The following is a 19,581-nucleotide window of genomic DNA, read 5'->3' on the forward strand; positions in this document are numbered from 1 at the left end:
TCGTGCAATCTCTGCCTGTGCCAGAGAAAGGGTGAGTCACCTGAAGGATGTCAGCAGTGGAAAAGCAGAAGATGTTCACAGGCCGTATAAACTGTTCGCCTCAAGGTATAATCATGCATAATCTCTTATGAAGTTTCTAAGAGAGGAGGGGAAAATAACATATTATATATGAGAGAGTAGCTGGTTTAAATCTTCATGAAAACAAATCAGCCGGTATCATAATGGCCCTGTATAAATCGAGGGTGCGGTCTCATTTGGAATACTGTGTACAATTCTGGTCACCGCACCTCAAAAAGCATATTATAGCATTGGAAAAAGTCCAGAAAAGGGCAACTTGAATGATTAAAGGGTTGGAACACTTTCCCTATGAAGAAAGGTTAAAACGCTTGGGGCCCTTTAGCTCGGAGAAACGTCGACTGCAGGGTGACATGATAGTTTTACAAGATAGTTTTACAAGATAGGTTTACAAGATTATGCATGGGATGGAAAAAGTACAAGAATACAAGAACTCGTGGGCATTCAATGAAATTGCTGAGCAGTTGGGTTAAAACGGATAAAAGGAAGTACTTCTTCACCCAAAGGGTGATTAACTTGTGGAATTCATTGCCACAGGAGGTGGTGGTGGCTACAAGCATAGCCAGCTTCAATAAGGGGTTAGATAAAAATATGGAGCAGAGGTCCATCAGTGGCTATTAGCCATAGTGTGTAGATATATGTGTGTCTGTCTGTCTGTCTGTCTGTCTGTCTGTCTGTCTGTCTGTCTGTCTATCTATCTATCTATCTATCTATCTATCTATCTATCTACATATATATAATTTTTTTGGCCACTGTGTGACACAGAGTGTTGGACTGGATGGGCTACTGGCCTGATCCAACATGGCTTCTCTTATGTTCTTATGTTGCCTTCCTCCAGATGGGACCGGGGGAATCTCCCAGAATTCCAGCTCATCTCTGGACTACAGAGCTCAGTTCCCCTGGAGAAAATGGCTGCTAAGGAGGGTGGATTCTGTACCCCACTGAGGTGCCTTTCCTCCCAGGCTCCCAGGAGTTTCTTAACTTGAATCTGGCAACTCTACCCCTCATCCCTCACCAGGGGCAGGGGGAGGGGGAATCTGCCACTCCTAAATCTCCATTTGCCTGAGTTTAAGAGTCCATTACTTGAATTTTGAATTAGGTTTTTGAGCTTTTGCCCTGACAGCTGCATCTCTAGGCAAACTTTACCAAAAACTCATAAACATAATTTATTTCTACGGTCATTGACCAAATACATAAAAGAGGAGTAAAAGATCTCATATCAGCTGGTATACCATCAAAATTCTTACAGACATCATCAGCAATATCAGTCAGCCAAACACCAAAAGGGAACTAGTATTAAATAATTAAAATAATTAAAATCTCTGTTTGGACTGACTAACTGTTGATAGCTTGTTTCCGGATTTTAATGGCCCGCATAGCAAATTTTGCCATGTTTAAAGTAATTGCCAGCTAATTACTTTCTGTCAGCTAATACCAAAAACTCACTTCATATTTAGATATTGTTAGGTTTAAACTGTATGTGTACTTTTAAAATTGGGTATGGATTTCAACTTTTCCTTTTCAGATACAAGTCAGGAGATTTTGTGCTTTTAGCAAAACAGACTCTCCTTTAAAAAAAAAAACTACTCGGATTTCTGAAGACAGTGGCTGTTTTTCCACTGACCTTACTCTGGAGCGACGTCCTTCTTCACCGCGCAGCGTCTGCGCAGATTTCCCACCAACTGCTGCGCACAACCAGGAAGAGCCACGGCTTTTGCGTCGCAGATGTAAACTGGTTTTTAGCGGTTTACAACTGCGACGCAAAAGGCCCTGGTTGTGCACAGCAGTTGGTGGGAAATCCGCGCAGATGCTGCACGGTGAAGAGGGACGTCGCTCCGGAGTAGGGTCAGTGGGAAAACAGCAAGTGACTGAAAAAAATACAGGAATCATTTTTGAAAGCCCAAATCGTCTTCCTAACTCAGGCTGTTTCTGAGAATTAGGGGTTTCTTTCTCTGCCCTTGTTCCAAGTGAGCACACGCGTGAACTCCGCCTCTTGGTCCATCAAAGTCAGAACGGTCTACTCAGACTGGCAGCGGCTTTCCAGACTCTCTGGCATGGGCCTTCCGCATCACCTCCTGCCAGTTCTTCTAAATTGCCGATGCTGGGGATTGAACCTGGCACCTTCTGTATGCCAAGCAGACATGCTACCGCTGAGCCATGGCCCCTCGGCCAAAATAAAGGAATTTCTTTTAACTGGAACACTCAGATCTGCTTTACACTCAATCAGACCATCAGTCCATCAAGGTCAGTATGGTCTATTCAGGCTTGCCGGAGCTCTCCATGATCTCAAGCGAAGGCCTTTCATATCACCTACTTGCTTGGTCTTTTTTACTGGAAATGCCAGGGACTGAACCTGGTACCTTCTACATATTAAACTGAAGCTCTACCACTGAGCCACAGCTGCTACGATAGCCACAGTGCCATCAGGTGCATGCTAATAAAGGCATCATTTTCAGAGAGCCACTTGAATGCCTCCAGAAACTGTACTTTGGGGATAGTATAAAAGGGACAGAGAAGCAGAAAAGCAACAGGTTTTCAGCTATTTGGCTGCAAACAGGTCTGGAGGTGGGGGGAGGTAAACTCCTGTTCGTTTAATAGTTAGGTCGTATGTTATTTACCAGATGGTGTTATTTAATATTTACCAGATGCCATAAACTCCATGCCATAAAAAGCATCAGCTGTCCATTCCCACACATTATGCCTCCGTTAAGGGAGTGGGTCATCCCCCCCCCCTCTCCAGGAACTCAATGACTGCAAAAATGAAACGTATTGGGGTGGGGTGGGGTGGGAGTGAGATAGCTGCAATGCTGGATTAAACTCTGTGGAAGTTCCTAGGCAGTCAAAATCTGGGGGGGGGGGGGCTTGGAAATTATCTCCTAATATGTTTTTAATTTTGCCAAACAACAATTTTAATAAACCAGTTTTATTACACAAAACAAGCATTAACCACCAGGGAAAACTGTAGGCAAAAGCCAGCCAAGGGCCCCTAAAAGCATGAGTCCATAGGCCAGTGCCTATTTGGCCTATTTGTTAGTCTAGTCCTTTTCCCTACAGTTTCCCCTGGTTGCTATAGCTGGCACTGAAGAACGGAAGTTTTAAACTTGAACCTTTTTCCCATACAGCTTACCTTGGAGTCACGTCCCTCTTCACCGGGCAGCCTCTGCTCGGATTTCCCACCATCTGCTCCGCAGAAGCAGGAAGAGCCGCGCCTTTTGCGTCGCTAACGTAAACTGGGTTTTAGCGATTTACATTTGCGACGCAGAAGCCCCGGCACTTCCTGCTTCTGCGGAGCAGATGGTGGGAAATCCGAGCAGACGCTGCGCGGTGAAGAGGGACGTCACTCCGAGGTAAGCTGTGTGGGAAAATGGTTTTGGTCTTTTTTTGCTGGTTTGAGGCTCTTTTTTCAAGAAGGTAGAACTCGAAATGTAAAGACTATATATATATATATATATATATATATATATATATATATATATATATATATATATATATTTGATAACATGGGATACCGAAGGGTTGGGGGCGGGATGGGATGTGGGATCAGGAAACAAATCCAATTGCACAGTATCAGCCTAGCTATTCTAATCAAAGATCTCATGGTGTGTGTGTGTTTTCTGAATACCAAAAGGGGCCCAAGAATGAATCTCTGTTTGGGTGCCCATGGTGGATTTGGGTATTCCTACCCTTGTTCGATGTATCTTAACCAGGGCTTTTTTTTGTAGCAGGAACTCCTTTGCATATTAGGCCACACACCCCTGATATAGCCAATCCTCTTGGAGCTTACAGTAGGCCCTATATGAAGAGCCCTGTAAGTTCTTGAAGGATTGGCTACATGGCCGCCCTGAGCCATTCATGGGAAGGGCAGGATATAAATTCTAAATAAATAAATAAATAAATAAATAAAAATGGGGGTGTGGCCTAATATGCAAAGGAGTTCCTGCTACAAAAAAGCCCTGAACTGATGCATACAAAATGGTATTGCATTTTACCAATATGTTTAGTAACCTTGGGGGATGGTGCTAGTAAATTGGTGTGTGCAAGATGAATAGCCATTCATTTATTGACTTCATTTATGCCCCATCTTTCTTCCCAGTGGAGACGCAAAACAGCTGACAATGTTCTCCTCTCCTCTATTTTACCCTGTCAGGTAGGTTAGGCTGAGAGTGTGTGACTGCATCAAGCTCACCCAGCAGGCTTCCATGAGAGAGCAGAGATTCAGACCTTGGTCTCCCAGATCGTACTCCAACATTCTATTCACTACACCATGCTGGTTTTCAAATAAAGAAATGTACAGATTAACAGTGTCTGTTCTTTTACTGGTGTTAAGACCAGATATTCATAAAACTTCTGATGGTAGACTTTATCAACTTTTTCCTCGAGAAACTGTAGGTGTCAAGAGTGCCTACTTTAACTTTTAAGTGTTAGATCCTACCATAAGAACATAAGAGAAGCCATATTGGATCAGGTTAATGGCCTATCCAGTCTAACACTCTGTCACAGTGTGGCAAAAAAACAACAGGTGCCAACAGGAGGTCCATCAGTGGGGCCAGGACACTAGAAGCCCTCCCACTATCCCCCCCACTCAAAAAAAAAGCACTCAGAATTCAGAGCATCACTGCTCCAGAGAGAGAATTCCATATGTGGCTAATAGCCACTGATGGGCTTCTGCTCCATACCAGTTCCCCTCCTCACTGAACCTCATGTCCGGGATGGGTTTGTGCATCTGGGTCCCGCATTCTCCAGCGTAGCTCTCCTGGTGGTCAAAAGGAGCCCCTCTTCTCTGCCCTGCCTCTGAAAAGGCTAATAAGAGGCAACTGCATTTTAATTAGCGGATCACTAACTTCTATGTTACCTGTGCGTCTGAAGAAGCATGCATGTGGAGAGCCAGTTTGGTGTAGTGGTTAAGTGTGCGGACTCTTACCTGGGAGAACCGGGTTTGATTCCCCACTCCTCCACTTGCACCTGCTGGAATGGCCTTGGGTCAGCCATAGCTCTGGCAGAGGTTGTCCTTGAAAGGGCAGCTGCTGTGAGAGCCCTCTCCAGCCCCACCCACCTCACAGGGTGTCTGTTGTGGGGGAGGAAGGGAAAGGAGATTGTGAGCCGCTCTGAGACTCTTCGGAGTGGGGGGCGGGATATAAATCCAATATCTTCTTCTTCTTCTTCATGCACATCAAAGTTCAAACCTCAAATTAACTTTTGTTGGCCTTGCAGGTGCCACTGGACTCAAAGTCTGTTCTAACTTCTCGGTGTTTCACTAATATCCCTTTGCCGCACGTGAGCTTTGAAAACTGTAAATATTCCGAACTGAGGTTTGATTGTGTGCCAAATTTAGTGTGATCCTTGCCTTTCGTGAATGAAGGAGAAGAGAAGAGGGAACAGGACTGAAGTTTTCTGGCAGAGTAAATGCTTTGCATTAGTAGGTTATATATAGCCCATGATGCACCTGGAGAACTAAACAGCATTCGCTGTGGTTAGTATTTAGCTGGGAGACCACCGGTGCTCCCCCTAAGCTGTGGAGCCTTGTGAGCGAAAATTCTTCTTCATAAATCGTTAAAGTTGTGAGCAAGTGACTTGGTTACTCCATAAACTTCTTCTCTGTCTGAGACTCTGAAGAGCTGTTTTCAGCCAGAATAGACAGTACTGGGTTAGGTGAACTCTGAATCTGACTTCATTTTGATCAGTTCTGAAGGTTAACGAGTTCTAAATATGATACCTTTAATCTGGATGAAAGTTGGATTTTCTGTAGCCAGCTGAAGATTCCTTTCATTTGTGCTGCACTCTTTTGCAGCGTCTACTTATTTTTGTTCCTTGGCATTTAAGATGGCTGCCGCTTTTGTACATAAAGACAATGACGAGTTGGTAGAAGAACATCGAGCTATTCTCATTGTGCCTCATTAAATGAACTTTGAAGAAGCCGGTAACAAATTCCAGCTAATATATACAACAGTCTTGGCTAAGAAGACAAAGTCCCTCCAGAAGCTGTGAAAATCCAAAACCTTCCTTTGCATAGTGTGTTGTGCTCAGGGATTCCAAGATTCTGTCAGCCCTCCTCGTTGGCTGGAGCTGAGTATTTATGTCACCAAGGCATGCCTCCATTGCACACCATTTCGTGAACCTCTTTCCCTCAAGATCACCCTCAGGTGGCAGTGAGGTTTTCATTTGTTTTGCCTAAAAATATTTAATGATGTCTCCTGTTTATAAATTCTAATGAGAGTTATTTAAAAAGAGGAAGAGAGGAGCTGGGGCATAAATAATTTATTTCATTAAATAAAGGAAAGAGAATGTTTGACAGGTAATAATAATAATAATAATAATAATAATAATAATAATAATAATAATAATAATAATAATAATAATAATAATAATAATAATAATAATAATAATAATAATAAATTTATTCTTATATCCCGCCCTCCCCCGCCAAAGCGGGCTCAGGTATAGCCAGAGAAGATGCTGGGAGATCTGTCAACGGTTCTTCTTCCCAATATTTTTTGAGATGGTAACACGTGTGCAAGGGCTTAGTTTGGATTGGGGTTGTTCAGGCACAGGAGAGAGTGGTTTAACTGTTCTCCTAGGTGGTTTCACAAATCAAAATTGACCACCTCCTAAGCACTGCTATTAGGGTTGCCAACTCTGGTTTGGGAAATTCCTGGAAATTTGGGACAATGCCTGGGGAAAGTTGGGATTTGGGAAGGACTACAGTGGGGGTATAATGTCACAGAGTCTATCCTACAAAGCTGCCATTTTCCCCATGGGATCTCTGTAACTCATGGAGAACTCCAGGCCACACCTGGAGGATGGCAACCCTATCACACTCCTTTTTGTTGTTGCGGTTGTTGTTCCTTCCGAGGCTAATACTAGCAGGGCATCAGTTCTGCTCGGTGAATCTATGTAAAACCAAACCCAGCCTCTCCCCAACCTGATCCCAATCAGTATCCTGCACATCTATGTTACCCATCTGAGAAGCATTGAGAAGGTTCAGTCTCCTAACAACTGATCTGGTGGTGGAAACCACAGCTGACTTATGGTGACCCCTGTAGGGTCAAGACAAGAGATCTTCAGAGGTGATTTGCCCTGGCCTGCCACTACAGAGCAACCCTGGACTTCCTGGGTGGACTCCCATCAAAATAATAACTCCAGCCAACCCTGCTTAGGCTTCCAAGCTCTGACCAGATTAGACTAGCCTGGGCCAGGTCAGCAACTGATCTAAGAAAGCCTCAAGTTGCTTATAAACAGCAGGTGAAACTGGTGAACAGCAGGTGAAACAGTAGATTTTTAGGAAAGAGGGAAAGTCCTCAGGCAGATTTTCAAATGTGTAGTCTAATCTGCTGTGAATGCACAGATTCCTGCTATGCTGGTTCAAGAAGAATATTTATCACCATGGTAAAATCTTGCCAGTTGAGTCAAAACCTAGACATGGAGTGGATTTTCCCAGTCTCTCTGGTTCAGGCAAAAGTACACAAGAAGTACAAATAAAGGACATGTGAGTCAGACCCTTGGTCCATCAAGGTCGGTATTGTCAACTCAGACTGCCAGTGGTTCTCCAAAGTCTCAGGCGGAGATCTTTCACATCACTTTCTGCCCAGTCATTTTAACTAGAAATGCCAAGGATTGAACCTCAGACTTTCTGCATGCCAAGCAGATGATCTACCATGGGTCCCTCCCCAAAGCAGGGGCAGACCAGGAGGTCAAAACACCACAGGAGGTCTACCACCTTGCTGCCACATCCCCTCCCACCATCTCCTCATGGAAGGCTGAAAAGCCAGCTGGTAGGAAAGAAGGCACTACCATGATTCTCCTCACCAGCTTCACTGCACCTAGGCCTGCACAGGAAAAAGCAGGGCATTACTGTGCCAGTGTTCCTCCTCGTCAACCCAGCCGAAGCCGGGCACCACTGTGCTTTTCCTTGGTGGCCCCATTACTTGGACAGAGATCTTGAAGGCAGAATCCCTCTAAGATTTGTCTGGGGAAAGTAAATGGCTAATCCATCCTAGTCCCAAAAGCACTGAGCAAGAGTTCTAGCATGAGCTGAATTTTTGTGCTAAATCCAAACCATGGATGTGTGCCCTGCCATTCCATTCAGCCAAGTATGAAGGTCTTCTCCATCCTCAGAAGTGTTCCTCTGATGGAAAAGCTAGATTTGAGTGGCCAGTAACACTGGAAAGGCCAAGAAGATATCCAAGGAATTATAACAGGAACTTTCAAGAATGAAAACTGCTTTGATAAGATACCTGACGAAGGGAGCTTTGGCTCTCCAAATGATACTCTTATACCTGGAGATCTTATTGGTCTTTAAGTTTAGTTTAGTTTAGTTTAGTTTAATTTGTTTATAGCCCACCCTCCCTGCCAAAGCAGACTCAGGGCAGCCACAGGGCTTGAATCTAGCTTTTCCGTCAAAGGTACACTCCTGAGGATGGAGGAGAACTTCATACTTAGTTGGAGTCACTGCTCACTTAGCAGAGGCTCATGAGAGCTCATTCCATGCCATGAATTCTGTTGGTCAGGAAGGTGCTACTGGGCTCTTTTCTGCTACTACAGACCGACTAACATGGCCTCGATCTACGTCAAGAAGGGTGTAGATCATCAGTACTTCCCACAAGTGTCAGTAGTCATGTATCTTCATTGTGGGGAGAGGAATGGAAAGGAGATTGTAAGCTACTCTGAGACTAAGTGAAGGGAAGGGTATAAATCCAATCTCCTCCTCCTCCTCCTCTTCTTCTTCTTCTTCTTCTTCTTCATCATCATGTTATTATAATTAATTTTGTATGTGCTTAAGATCAGAGAAAAAGTGGACCATTGTGGGGAGAGGAAGGGAAAGGAGATTCTAAGCCACTCTGAGACGCTAAGTGAAGAGCAGGGTATAAATCCAAGCTCCTCCTCCTCTTCTTCTTCATCATGTGCTTATAATTCATTTTGTATGTGTTCAAGATCAGAGAAAAAGTGGACCAATGTATTTCTTTGTTGTGTTTGTATCCCACCCTTCCTCTAAGGAGTCCAAGGTAGTATACATGGTTTTCCAGCCCTCCATTTTGTCCTCTCAGCAACCCCACCCCTCCCCACAACTCCTCAGCAAATAGGTGAGGATAAGAAAGGGAATAACGGATTTCAGAACACCCAATGAGGTAAACAGGTATGTGGGGATTCAAAGCCAGATGTCCCAAGGCATGGTTCCATCCTATAACCATTACACCGCACTGCAACACACACTGTTTGGACTGCAATGATGAAAAGAACTGTGCACAGTGGTGACTTCTCCAGTACCATGGAGACTACAGAAGGAAAGGAAAGGTCCCCTGTCCAAGCACCAGTCATTTCCGACTCTGGGGTGACGTTGCTTTCACAACGTTTTCACAGCAGACTTTTTTACGAGATGGTTTGCCATTGCCTTCCCCAGTCTTTGACACTTTCCCCCCAGCAAGCTGGGTTTTACCAACCTCGGAAGGATGGAAGGCTGAATCAACCTTGGGCCGGCTACCTAAATCCAGCTTCCGCCAGAATCGAACTCAGGTCGTGAGCAGAGAGTTCAGACCACAGTACTGCAGTACTGCTGCTTTCCCACTCTGCGCCATGGGACCGCTGGAGACTACAGAGCAGACAGTTTAATCACCAGTTTAATCCCAGTTTAATCACCACTTCTTCAAATGATGCACCTTATCTTGATAAACTTCCTATTACAGGCTCTTGTTGACTGAGGAAATGAGCGAAGAGATTTCTTTTCTTTTTGTTTACTCTATATAAAGCAAGTTTATTCTTTTTTTTCAACCCAATCAGGATCTACAAGGTGAAGACCCTAAAAACACTAAAACATTAGAATAATTAAAAATGCATTGAAAATTATAAAATATCTCTGTTAACATCACATGAACAAATGACATCAGAAGGAAGGCCAGGAACAGTTACTCGGGGGTATGCCAAAATAACTTGCACTTCACCCACTGGCAAATGGCACTGGTAGAGGGAGACAGATAACTCTCCCTGGGGATGGAGTTCCACATTTTGGTGCCATCACCAAGAAGGCCCTTTTATGAGTTGCCACCAGTGTTCCCTCTAAGCTGAGTTAGCGTGAGCTGGCTCACAGTTTTTTAGACTCCGGCTCACACGCTTTTGTCTTAGCTCAGGAAGGATGGCCCCAGAGCATACTAATATATGCAGTAGCTCATGACTTTAATGCCAGGAGCTCACACCTTTAATAATAGGCACTCACAAAGTAGAAATTTTGCTCACAAGACTCTGCAGCTTAGAGGGAACATTGGTTGCCGCCCATCTAATTTCCGAGGGAGGGTCAGCAAAGATGACCACAGTGTAGGGTTCATATGTGATGAGGCAGTCCTTAAGTTATGGTGGTTCCAGGCCATACAGGGCATTAAAGGGCAGTATCAGTGCCTTGAATTGAGAACATGAATTTAAAAGAAAGAAGAAGAAGAGGAGCAGGAAGAGGAAGAGGAGGAAATTGGATTTATACCCCACCCTTTACTACCCAAAGGAGTCTCAGAGAAGCTTACAATCTCCTTTCCCTTCCCCTCTCCACAACAGACACCCTGTGATATAAGTGGAGCTGATAGAGCTCTAACAAGACTGCTCTTGAGTAGAACAGCTCTGCAAGAACATGTGACTGACTCAAGGTCACATCAGCAGGTCCTCAACCTGCCCGCCGCCACCACTACCTCATATACATCATTAGTCTGGAGTGCTGCTTTCCAACCCATAGACCTAACACAGTTGCCACAAAAACCAAAGGAAATCAGTATGCCTAACAAAATAACATACCAATGAAAGCTGCAGTCTAAGCTAATGTGGTTATTAGTAGGCGCCATCTTTAAGAATGCAACGTAACCGCCCAAATTAATATAAAGGCAAGGTTTTAATGAATCACAACTATTCGTAGCATGCCTCTCAAAGCTCCTGCATTGCCACCTTTCATGAAAAGATCTTGTTGAATAGATGTTTCCTCATAACCTTCTTGATCTCTTCATTTCTCAAGGCATAAATGATGGGGTTCAAGGCAGGAGTCACGGATGTATAAAAAACCGACACGCCTTTCAAGATTGGGTGGCTGGTGGTTGGCTGCATGTAAATCAGTATGCAAGGGCCGTAGAGGAGGATGACCACAGTGAGGTGAGAAGCACAAGTGGAGAAAGCCTTCTTCTTCCCTTCTTCAGAGCGCATCTTGAGAATGGTGTTGATGATGCGGATGTAAGAGCCCAGGATCAACGTTAAACTGCTCAAAGCCACAAGGCCGATGTTCACCATGACGATGGTTTCGTTGAGAGTGGTTTCTGCACAGGCCACTTTCAGCAAAGGTGGAACGTCACAGAAATAGTGGTCAAGTTGGTAAGGGCCACAGTAAGGGAGGTGGAATGTGAGCACGGTTTGAAGAATAGAATGGAGTGTGCCCACCAGACATGTCCCAGCCACCAGCTTGGTGCAAGCCATTTTGTTCATGATCCCAGCATAATGGAGGGGGTCGCATATGGCCACGTAGCGATCGTAGGCCATGATGGTTAGCAGGAAGCACTCAGTGCCTCCAAAGAAGTGAAAGGCGTAGAGCTGAGCTACACAGCCCTTATAGGAAATGACTTTCAAGCCAGTGAGGAAGTCCGTCAGCATCTTGGGCACAGTGGCGCTGGAATACAACATGTCCAAGAGGGACAGCTCACAAAGGAAATAGTACATGGGAGAATGGAGTTGAGGGCTAAAAAGGACAGTGAGGAGTATGAGGAAGTTGCCAAGAAGTGTCAACATGTAAATGACCAGGAAGAACATGAAAAAGAGAAACTGGAGCCCCAGAACTTCAGAAAACCCCAGGAGAGTGAACTGAATCTCCGCAGTGAGGTTAGGTTCTTTCATCTGTCTTTCACTGTATTCCACATCTTATGAGCTCACAGTCTTGGGCCTGTTCAAGAGAAAGAGAATTTGAAACTGATTTCATTGAAGAGTACCTCAAACAGAAATCTAAAGCCCGCTCCTGTGTACAGCTAGGAGATCCAGTAGGACTCACTGAGATGTGGATTGAGCTGCTCGAAATAAACTAAAATAGGCACAATTCTGCAGATATTTAAGGATCTGAGTAATGTAGATAGAGATTTGTTATATCCCTGTGTTTATAGGGACTCTCTCAATTTCTGGGAATTTCTTTTTTATTTTAAACCTAAATGGTAGCGTTTTAAGTGACTGTTGTAAATGCTATCATCATCATTAACAGTTTGGCATTTTTAAAAATATGGAAGAGATAAGTACAAGCAGTCATGGTAGTGGTGACAGCATAATTCTATTTAAATCTACTGAGCTTCACTCCCAACAAGGTATCGTTAGGACTGCACTAAAAGAGTCACTTCTCTCTCAGTATCATCAAGCTTGACACAGCTTTTTAAAATTTGGATTTAGATATTGGATTTATATCCCTCCCTATACTCTGAAACAAAGAGTCCCAGAGCGGTTATAATCTCCCTTACCTTCCCCCCGCCCAACAAACACCCTGTGAGGTAGGGGGGGCTGAGAGGACTCTCACAGCAGCTGCCCTTTCAGGGACAACTCCTGCAAGAGCTATGACTGACCCAAGGCCATTCCAGCAGGTGCGTGTGGAGGAGTGGGGAATCAAACTTAGGTTCTCCTGGATAAGAGTCCACGCTCTTAACCACTACACCAAACTGGCTCTCAGTTAAACTAAAATCCTTAATTTCAGCCCAGTGCTGGCCACTGTACACAAATAGGACAATGATGATGACATTTCTCTCTTGCCTGCTAAGCAGAGAGGTTCTCACAGGTGTACAATAAGATGAAACCTGATCAAGGCAAGTTAACCAAAGTCCAACTTTTCAAAATGCTGCAACTCAAACAGCAGAAGCAACAGGTAAATCAAACAAACAGCGTAACAGTCTCTTTCATGGTAGCCCAAGTCTTGACAATGTAAAATAATTTTCACCTGAGTAGATGCCAGGAAGGAACTGAAGCCGGTCATCTCTGCAGTCAGCTATCCCTTCAGATGGTCTGCACAGAACAGAAGAGAAGCAGGATGCGGAAGAAGGTGAGGGTGCAGAGAAGGAAATACACGACACTACTTCATACTGAATTAGATCCTTGGTCCATCAAAAGCCAGCCTTGTCTACTCAGACTGGCTGGAGCTGTCCAGCGCCTAAGGCAGAGGTCTTTCCCATCACCTATGACTTGGTTCCTCGAAATGGAAATGCCGAGGATTGAACCTGAGCCCTTCTGCATGCCAAGCAGGTGCTTGTCCACTGAACCACAGCCCCTCCCAAGGGAAAACCTGAAGGAATATTTTGTGGATGGCAAATGTATTTCCAAATTGAAACTGGCAAATCTGCACCAGGCACAGTCAACATCTGGGACACTGTTCCTGGGAAACGGACAGCATCCAGTGTACAGTGAAGAGAGATTCTGTCGACTCCAGCTTCCCTAAGCAGTCAAGAATTGTTGCTGAGGACAAGAAATCTCTGTTGGGTTGTATGTTCTGAGTGCAAAAAGTATTCACATGTTAGACAGGAGCAGAATCGCATTTCAGATCCACTTCAGCGAGTAGAGTTGCCAACTCTGAGTTGGGAAATTCTTGGATTTATTTTTTTTTTGGGGGGGGGGAGAGGAGGTAAAACCAAGGGAGAACAGAATTTGGGGACGAGACAGACCTCACAGAGCATAAGACCAGGGGTGGAATTCTAGCAGGAGCTCCTTCGCATATTAGGCCACGCACCCCTGATGTAGCCAATCCTCCTGGAGCTTACGAGGCTCTTTTTTGTAAGCTCTTGGAGGATTGACTACATCAGGGGTGCGTGGCCTAATATGCAAAGGAGCTCCTGCTAGAATTCCACCCCTGCATAAGGCTATAGAGTCTACCCTCCTCAGCAGCCATCTTCCCCAGGGGAACTGAGCTCTATCATATGAAGGTCCCTTTTAATTCCAGGAGAGCTCCAAGTCCCACCCGGACGTTGGCAAACCTAGTTTTGAGACAACCCGAGAATCAGAATGCATGCCATAGATCCTTTTAAAATGCCTCAAAAGTCACAAGGTTCCTTGTCTTTCACTGGATTATGCTGGATGAACTGAATTCACTTCTCTCTCCCTTCATTTACAAAAGAAACCTGTATCTGACTTACCATATCTAGTTTTGTCTTTGCAGAAGTCAAAAGGGTAAACGTTTCAAAAGATATTGTGAACGAAATTTGTTTGTGGGTGCATCAAGCGGAAACGGTCCTTGAAAACCTGTTCTAAAAGATCAGCACGATATAGCTGCAGGGTTTATACAACTTACTGGGTCTGTTGAGTACTCATCTGGATAGAAATGTTGATGTTCTTTATAGCAAACTCATTTTATAAATGATTAATGTCCCAAGAGGATGGAGGGGTAGTCATGTTCTCTAAAGAGTCTACAGGCATTAGAAGATAATCACTGGGGCCTATTACACACGGGTGTTTTTCCCTTGCTTTTGCCACACATCTCTGTCAGGTTTCTTTTTCATTCTGCATTGATTCCCCTCCCCTCCCCCCCCCCCTCAGTTCGCTTTCTGGTTGCTGTTTCCCTGGAAGTGGTTTTGTACTGATTGGCCCCTGTGTTTCGTTTAGGAGCCAAAGGTAATTTAAAAGCTTACAGATTCACTTGGATCCTCCTCCCGCCCCTTTGCTGTCCCTAGAAGGCTACCCCCCCTCCCCCAGCAAGATCTGTACCTTTCCCCATTCATCAATGTGCCAGCTCAGTGATTACTCTTTCCTTCATATCTTTTTTTTTTTTACAAGCGGCATGAGTCTAGCAATATGAGACTACAGCTAATCTCAGATAAGTGATGGGGGGGGGGAGAAATGAAGAAGAAGGAGAAGAAGATATTGGATTTATAGCCCACCTTCCACTTTGAATTTCAGAATCTCAGAGTGGATCACAATCTCCTTTACCTTCCTCCCCCACAATAGACACCCTGTGAGGTGGGTGGGTGGTCATAATCTATTATTTCCCAATCGTTTTCCATTACCTGAGGCCACCATCTCAGGATTCCGTGGATGGTGTGGTGAGCATGTTCAACACCACAATAACCCCGTTTCTGAATTTTGTCATCTACACATTCAGGAATAAGGAGATGAAGGCTGCTCTGTCGAAACTGTGGGTTGGGAATCCCAATTAAACAGCAATATGTTTTTATGGCTATGTGCTTCTAAGCTGTCATCACCAATCAACTCAGCTTGATTTCACCAATGTTGATTGGGCTGATTATCAGATTGCAGCTGGGGAGGGGGGGGTCACAGTGGCTGTAGATATTCATTTGTTTCACTTCAAAATGGAGCATGGAAATTAGAGAGAAATGTATGGCATAAATATAATAAACAAGATAGAGATTAAAGTGTTTATTTAAATAATTCTAGGCATCCACAATGCCACAGTTTAGCCCAAATTTTCCCAACCCATTGTTATTTTACGTTGTTAAACTGGCTCTGTGGAGCCTGAGGTACATAGACTCTCTTCTTTCTCCTATTCAGCCAGCATGGTGGAGTGGAGTGGTTGTTAATCACATTAAAACCGCTCTTTTCTGTATTGGGGGATTGGTTTTTTGTCAGATTAAAACTTGGAATGTCAGTTTAGGATGAGGTTTCAGATACCTGCTCATCCACGAAATTCACTGTATGACTTTAGGACACTTGCTAAGGGTCAGCCTAGCCCACCTCATAGTGGAGATAAAATGGGAGAATACAACCATCTGTAAACCACCTTGAGTTCTATTGAATAGTTGCTGGCAAGATATGCTAGGGCGACTGTCATAATGTGATGGTTTTACTTGTAATTTATGAGTCTTCTATGAGTGGAAAGGGCACCTCTGGTTCCAATCCTATGACTGAATACAACCTACATCTTGGTATTTGTCAGTGTGTCAAAATGTAGTCAGTTTAGTATAACTGGGCATTGGGAAAAAGAGTAGATACAAGGCTTAGGGCCTCCCACTCACATACCTTGGCTTAAGCAAAGTAACTACTCATTACAACAGGCAAAATGCAATATGGCACACTGGGAAGTGACTCCCCACTTCCCAAACTCTTTCCCTTCCAAACCCAACAGCCCAGCACAGTGTTACCTCTATGCTAAGTTAGTGTGAGCTCACATATTTTAGCCTCCAGCTCATACATTTTTTGTCTTAGCTCAAAAAAGATGACCCCAAAGCACACTAATTTATGCAGTAGCACACAGCTTTAATGTCAGTAGCTCACAAATTTTTGCTGACAAGACTCTGTAGATTAGAGGGAACATTGGTCCAGTAGTCAGTGTCGCAGAATTGCTGTTTTCTGGTTGAAGCTGATCCAGCCACAGTCCTTCAGAAACTGGCCTCAAGTAGGAAGGAAAGTGTTCAGAGCCTCCCTCCTCGCCATTTGAGAGGAGTAATCAGCTCCAGTTCATAGGTGGGCGGTCTGCGGGCTAACTCCTCCAAAAGAAGTACATCCAATTTATGGTCGCCATTTTTTTTTACTATTTAGCAATATGCGGATAAGCGCAAAACCTCATAAGCGCCATAACAAGAAGGGCAAAGGGAGAAATTCTTCTGACCTATGCGCATGCGCTGAGGTAGCATTTATGCGCTTATGCGAATAAGTGAGGGAAACAAATAAAAGCCTCCACAGTACCGTCGTGTGGAAGGCAGAGAACGATTTCACCCCAGAGTGATGTGAATTGCAGTATGGCAGCCTGATCGCTAATATCGGGAACAAAGATATTCATGAAGGAACTGGGTCAGTTTAACATGGACTCAACACACTGAGTGAACAAGCCTTCTGCACTACAGCCTTGAGAGTCTTCTCAGAAGGAGCCACTGTTAGCCCCATCACACAAACAAGAACTCTAATAAACACCAGCTCTGTCTCAGACTGCTTAGACTGCAGTCTCCCTCAGACTTCTCTCAGTCTGCTCTGAACTGAGATTTCTCTCTCCCTCTCCTCTTTAACTTCTTACGTTGGTTACCATGGAGGTGGTTAGCCAATCACAGTGAGTGTTTCCACTGTCACTCATGCAAACTGCTTTCAGTCCATCACTCCCAGGCATTGGAAATAAGGGCAAATTCAAGGTCTAGGGCCTCCTTTCTTAAAGCCCCTGTCCCACTCACACACCTTGGCTTAAGCAAAGTAATTATTCATTACAATTTATTACAACAGGAAAAATACAATATGGACGGGACTTTTTTGAGCAGGAACGCAGTTTCAGCTGGCTTGGTGCCAGGGGGCGTAGCCTAATATGCGAATGAGGTCCTGCTGGGCTTTTTCTACCAAAAAAAGGCCCTGAATATGGTACAATGGATAATGTGCTCCCCACCCACCAAACTCTTTCCTTTCCCAACCCAACAGTCCTTGCTCCTAGCTCCAACCCCAAAGTTCCCAGATATTTCTTGAGTCAGACCTGGCAACCCTACCTGCAGCCCATAGGTCATTTTGGCTGCCAAAAATGGGGTGGGTGGAGGTAACAGCCCTTCCTCTCCCTGCACCATGGTTGCAATCACAATGGAGCCCATGCCAAATTTTTACTCAGGAGTTGCAACCGGGACTTGCAGTTGCAGTGTGGATGTAGCTTCCTCGTTGCAAACTCGTGGAAGAAGTAACTTCTAATTTGGCTGTAAGGAGAGGGGGAAGAAAATAAACCATTTTTATCAGATCCACACATTTACCTTAAAACATAACACCATTGCCTAAAAATATTTCAAAGCACCCAAAAACCAGAGCTTAGCCCCAACAGTTCCCCAGTGACTTCACCACGTTGAAGTGCCTATAAGAAACTTTCAGAGATGTTTTAGACATTTTTCCATGGCAGTTACTCAAATCTCTGGCTGCGTAACTTTGCCAAAACTGGAGAGTTACAAAAAGAAATAGCTCACCATTCAACAGGGTTGGGTTTTTTTCCTCCGTAGCAAACAGAAATATATCATTCCTCCAAATAGTGTTAGTGGAAAGGGTTCGTCATAAACATCATAATTGTCACCAGTGGGCATGTCTGCAAGTCTTTGGGGAAAAGACCAGAGTGGAAGGTTCTGACTCACAGATGATGAAACTTTATATAGACATGTGAGAAAGTAGAACGTGTTCCTGCTGATGGAGAGAACATTCATCCCACACTTCATTGCTAGCACCAGGTGAACCTGAATTAACAATGACTTCTCATCTAGATACATGGTTCTGCCTAGGTTGTCTGCTCACAACAGTCTTCCATGTACAAACTCTCCTTCTTAACAGACAATAGGATGGAAGGATTTTCATTGCACGAGGATTGAAGCAGTTGGAAGACATCGATGAAAAAGGGCAAAGCGACAACTCGACAGAAGGTAGAAGAACGAAAACAGTGGAAGCATCAAGGAAGAAGAGACCGAAAAGATTTTGGTCAAGAAGGTGCTGATTTTACATGTCATGATATCTATGCGTGTCTTTAAGAAACCACAAGGCTCTTTACTGCTTTGACTGCATCCCATGACCATTGCCACCTTTCTGGCAGGAAATTCTGGCTCCACCATCACCTATGCTCAGGTTGTTGAGGCTGAGGCAGATGCATTTGCAGCAGCTTGACTTAATATAACTAAGCAAAATACTCCATCAGTATAATCATCATAAATTTATACGTGAATCAAACTGAAATGATAGGAAGACAGCAAGTAACAAGCAAGGTTTGGTAGCTTTGGGTGTCTTGTTAAATGATAACCCTTTATTTTCAACCAGTTCTTCTAGGACAGACTATCAGAAATTATATTAGAGCCATAGGAAAGGAAAGGTCCCCTGTGCAAGCACCAGTCGTTTCCGACTCTGGGGTGACGTTGCTTTCACAACATTTTTCAAGGCAGACTTTTTGCGGGGTGGTTTGCCATTGCCTACCCCAGTCTTTTACACTTTCCCCCCAGCAAGCTGGGGACTCCTTTGACCGACATCGGAAGGATGGAAGATTTCACAGCAGACTTTTTGCAGGGTGGTTTGCCATTGCCTTCCCCAGTCTTTTACACTTCCCCCCCCCCCACAGCAAGCTGGAGACTCCTTTGACCGACATCAGAAGAATGGAAAGCTGAGTCAACCTCGAGCCAGCTACCTGAACCAGCTTTCGCTGGGATAGAACTCAGGTCATGAGCAGAGTTCAGATCACAGTACCGCAATACTGCTGCTTTACCACTCTGCACCATGGGGTGGCTTTACTAGAGCCACAACACCTCACTAAAACAACCATTTCGCCAGTACTTACCAATTAAGGCTGGGTCTGTGGCCTTGAAGAGGTGTGAAGGTGGCATTAAGTCTTTGAAAAAGCATGAAAAAATATTATGAGAATCTTGTTTTTGGTATTGTCCTGTACAATAGTATGACTCCTCCTGAAGTAGTCCAGTTAGCTTTTTGATGTAGTGAGAGCCAGTTTGGTGTAGTGCTTAAGTGTATGGACTCTTATCTGGAAGAACCGGGTTTGATTCCCCACTCCTTCACTTGCAGCTGCTGGAATGGCCTTGGGTCAGCCATAGCTCTGGCAGATGTTGTCCTTGAAAAGACAGCTGCTGTGAGAGACCT

General features: G+C 44.4%; 1 protein-coding gene across 1 annotated transcript; it reads right to left on the bottom strand.

The window, feature by feature from the left end:
- Window positions 1–6,943: 6,943 nt before the first annotated feature.
- Window positions 6,944–11,922, bottom strand: LOC132583044 (olfactory receptor 4E2-like). Its single transcript, XM_060254710.1, has 3 exons — window positions 11,019–11,922; window positions 10,324–10,375; window positions 6,944–7,109 (listed from the first exon to the last, which is right to left on the bottom strand). Exons 1-3 carry the CDS (start codon window positions 11,920–11,922, stop codon window positions 6,944–6,946), a joined length of 1,122 nt encoding a protein of 373 aa, XP_060110693.1.
- Window positions 11,923–19,581: the final 7,659 nt, after the last annotated feature.

The sequence above is a fragment of the Heteronotia binoei genome, chromosome 15 (assembly GCF_032191835.1).
Source record: "Heteronotia binoei isolate CCM8104 ecotype False Entrance Well chromosome 15, APGP_CSIRO_Hbin_v1, whole genome shotgun sequence".
NCBI classification, from domain to species: Eukaryota; Metazoa; Chordata; class Lepidosauria; order Squamata; family Gekkonidae; genus Heteronotia; species Heteronotia binoei.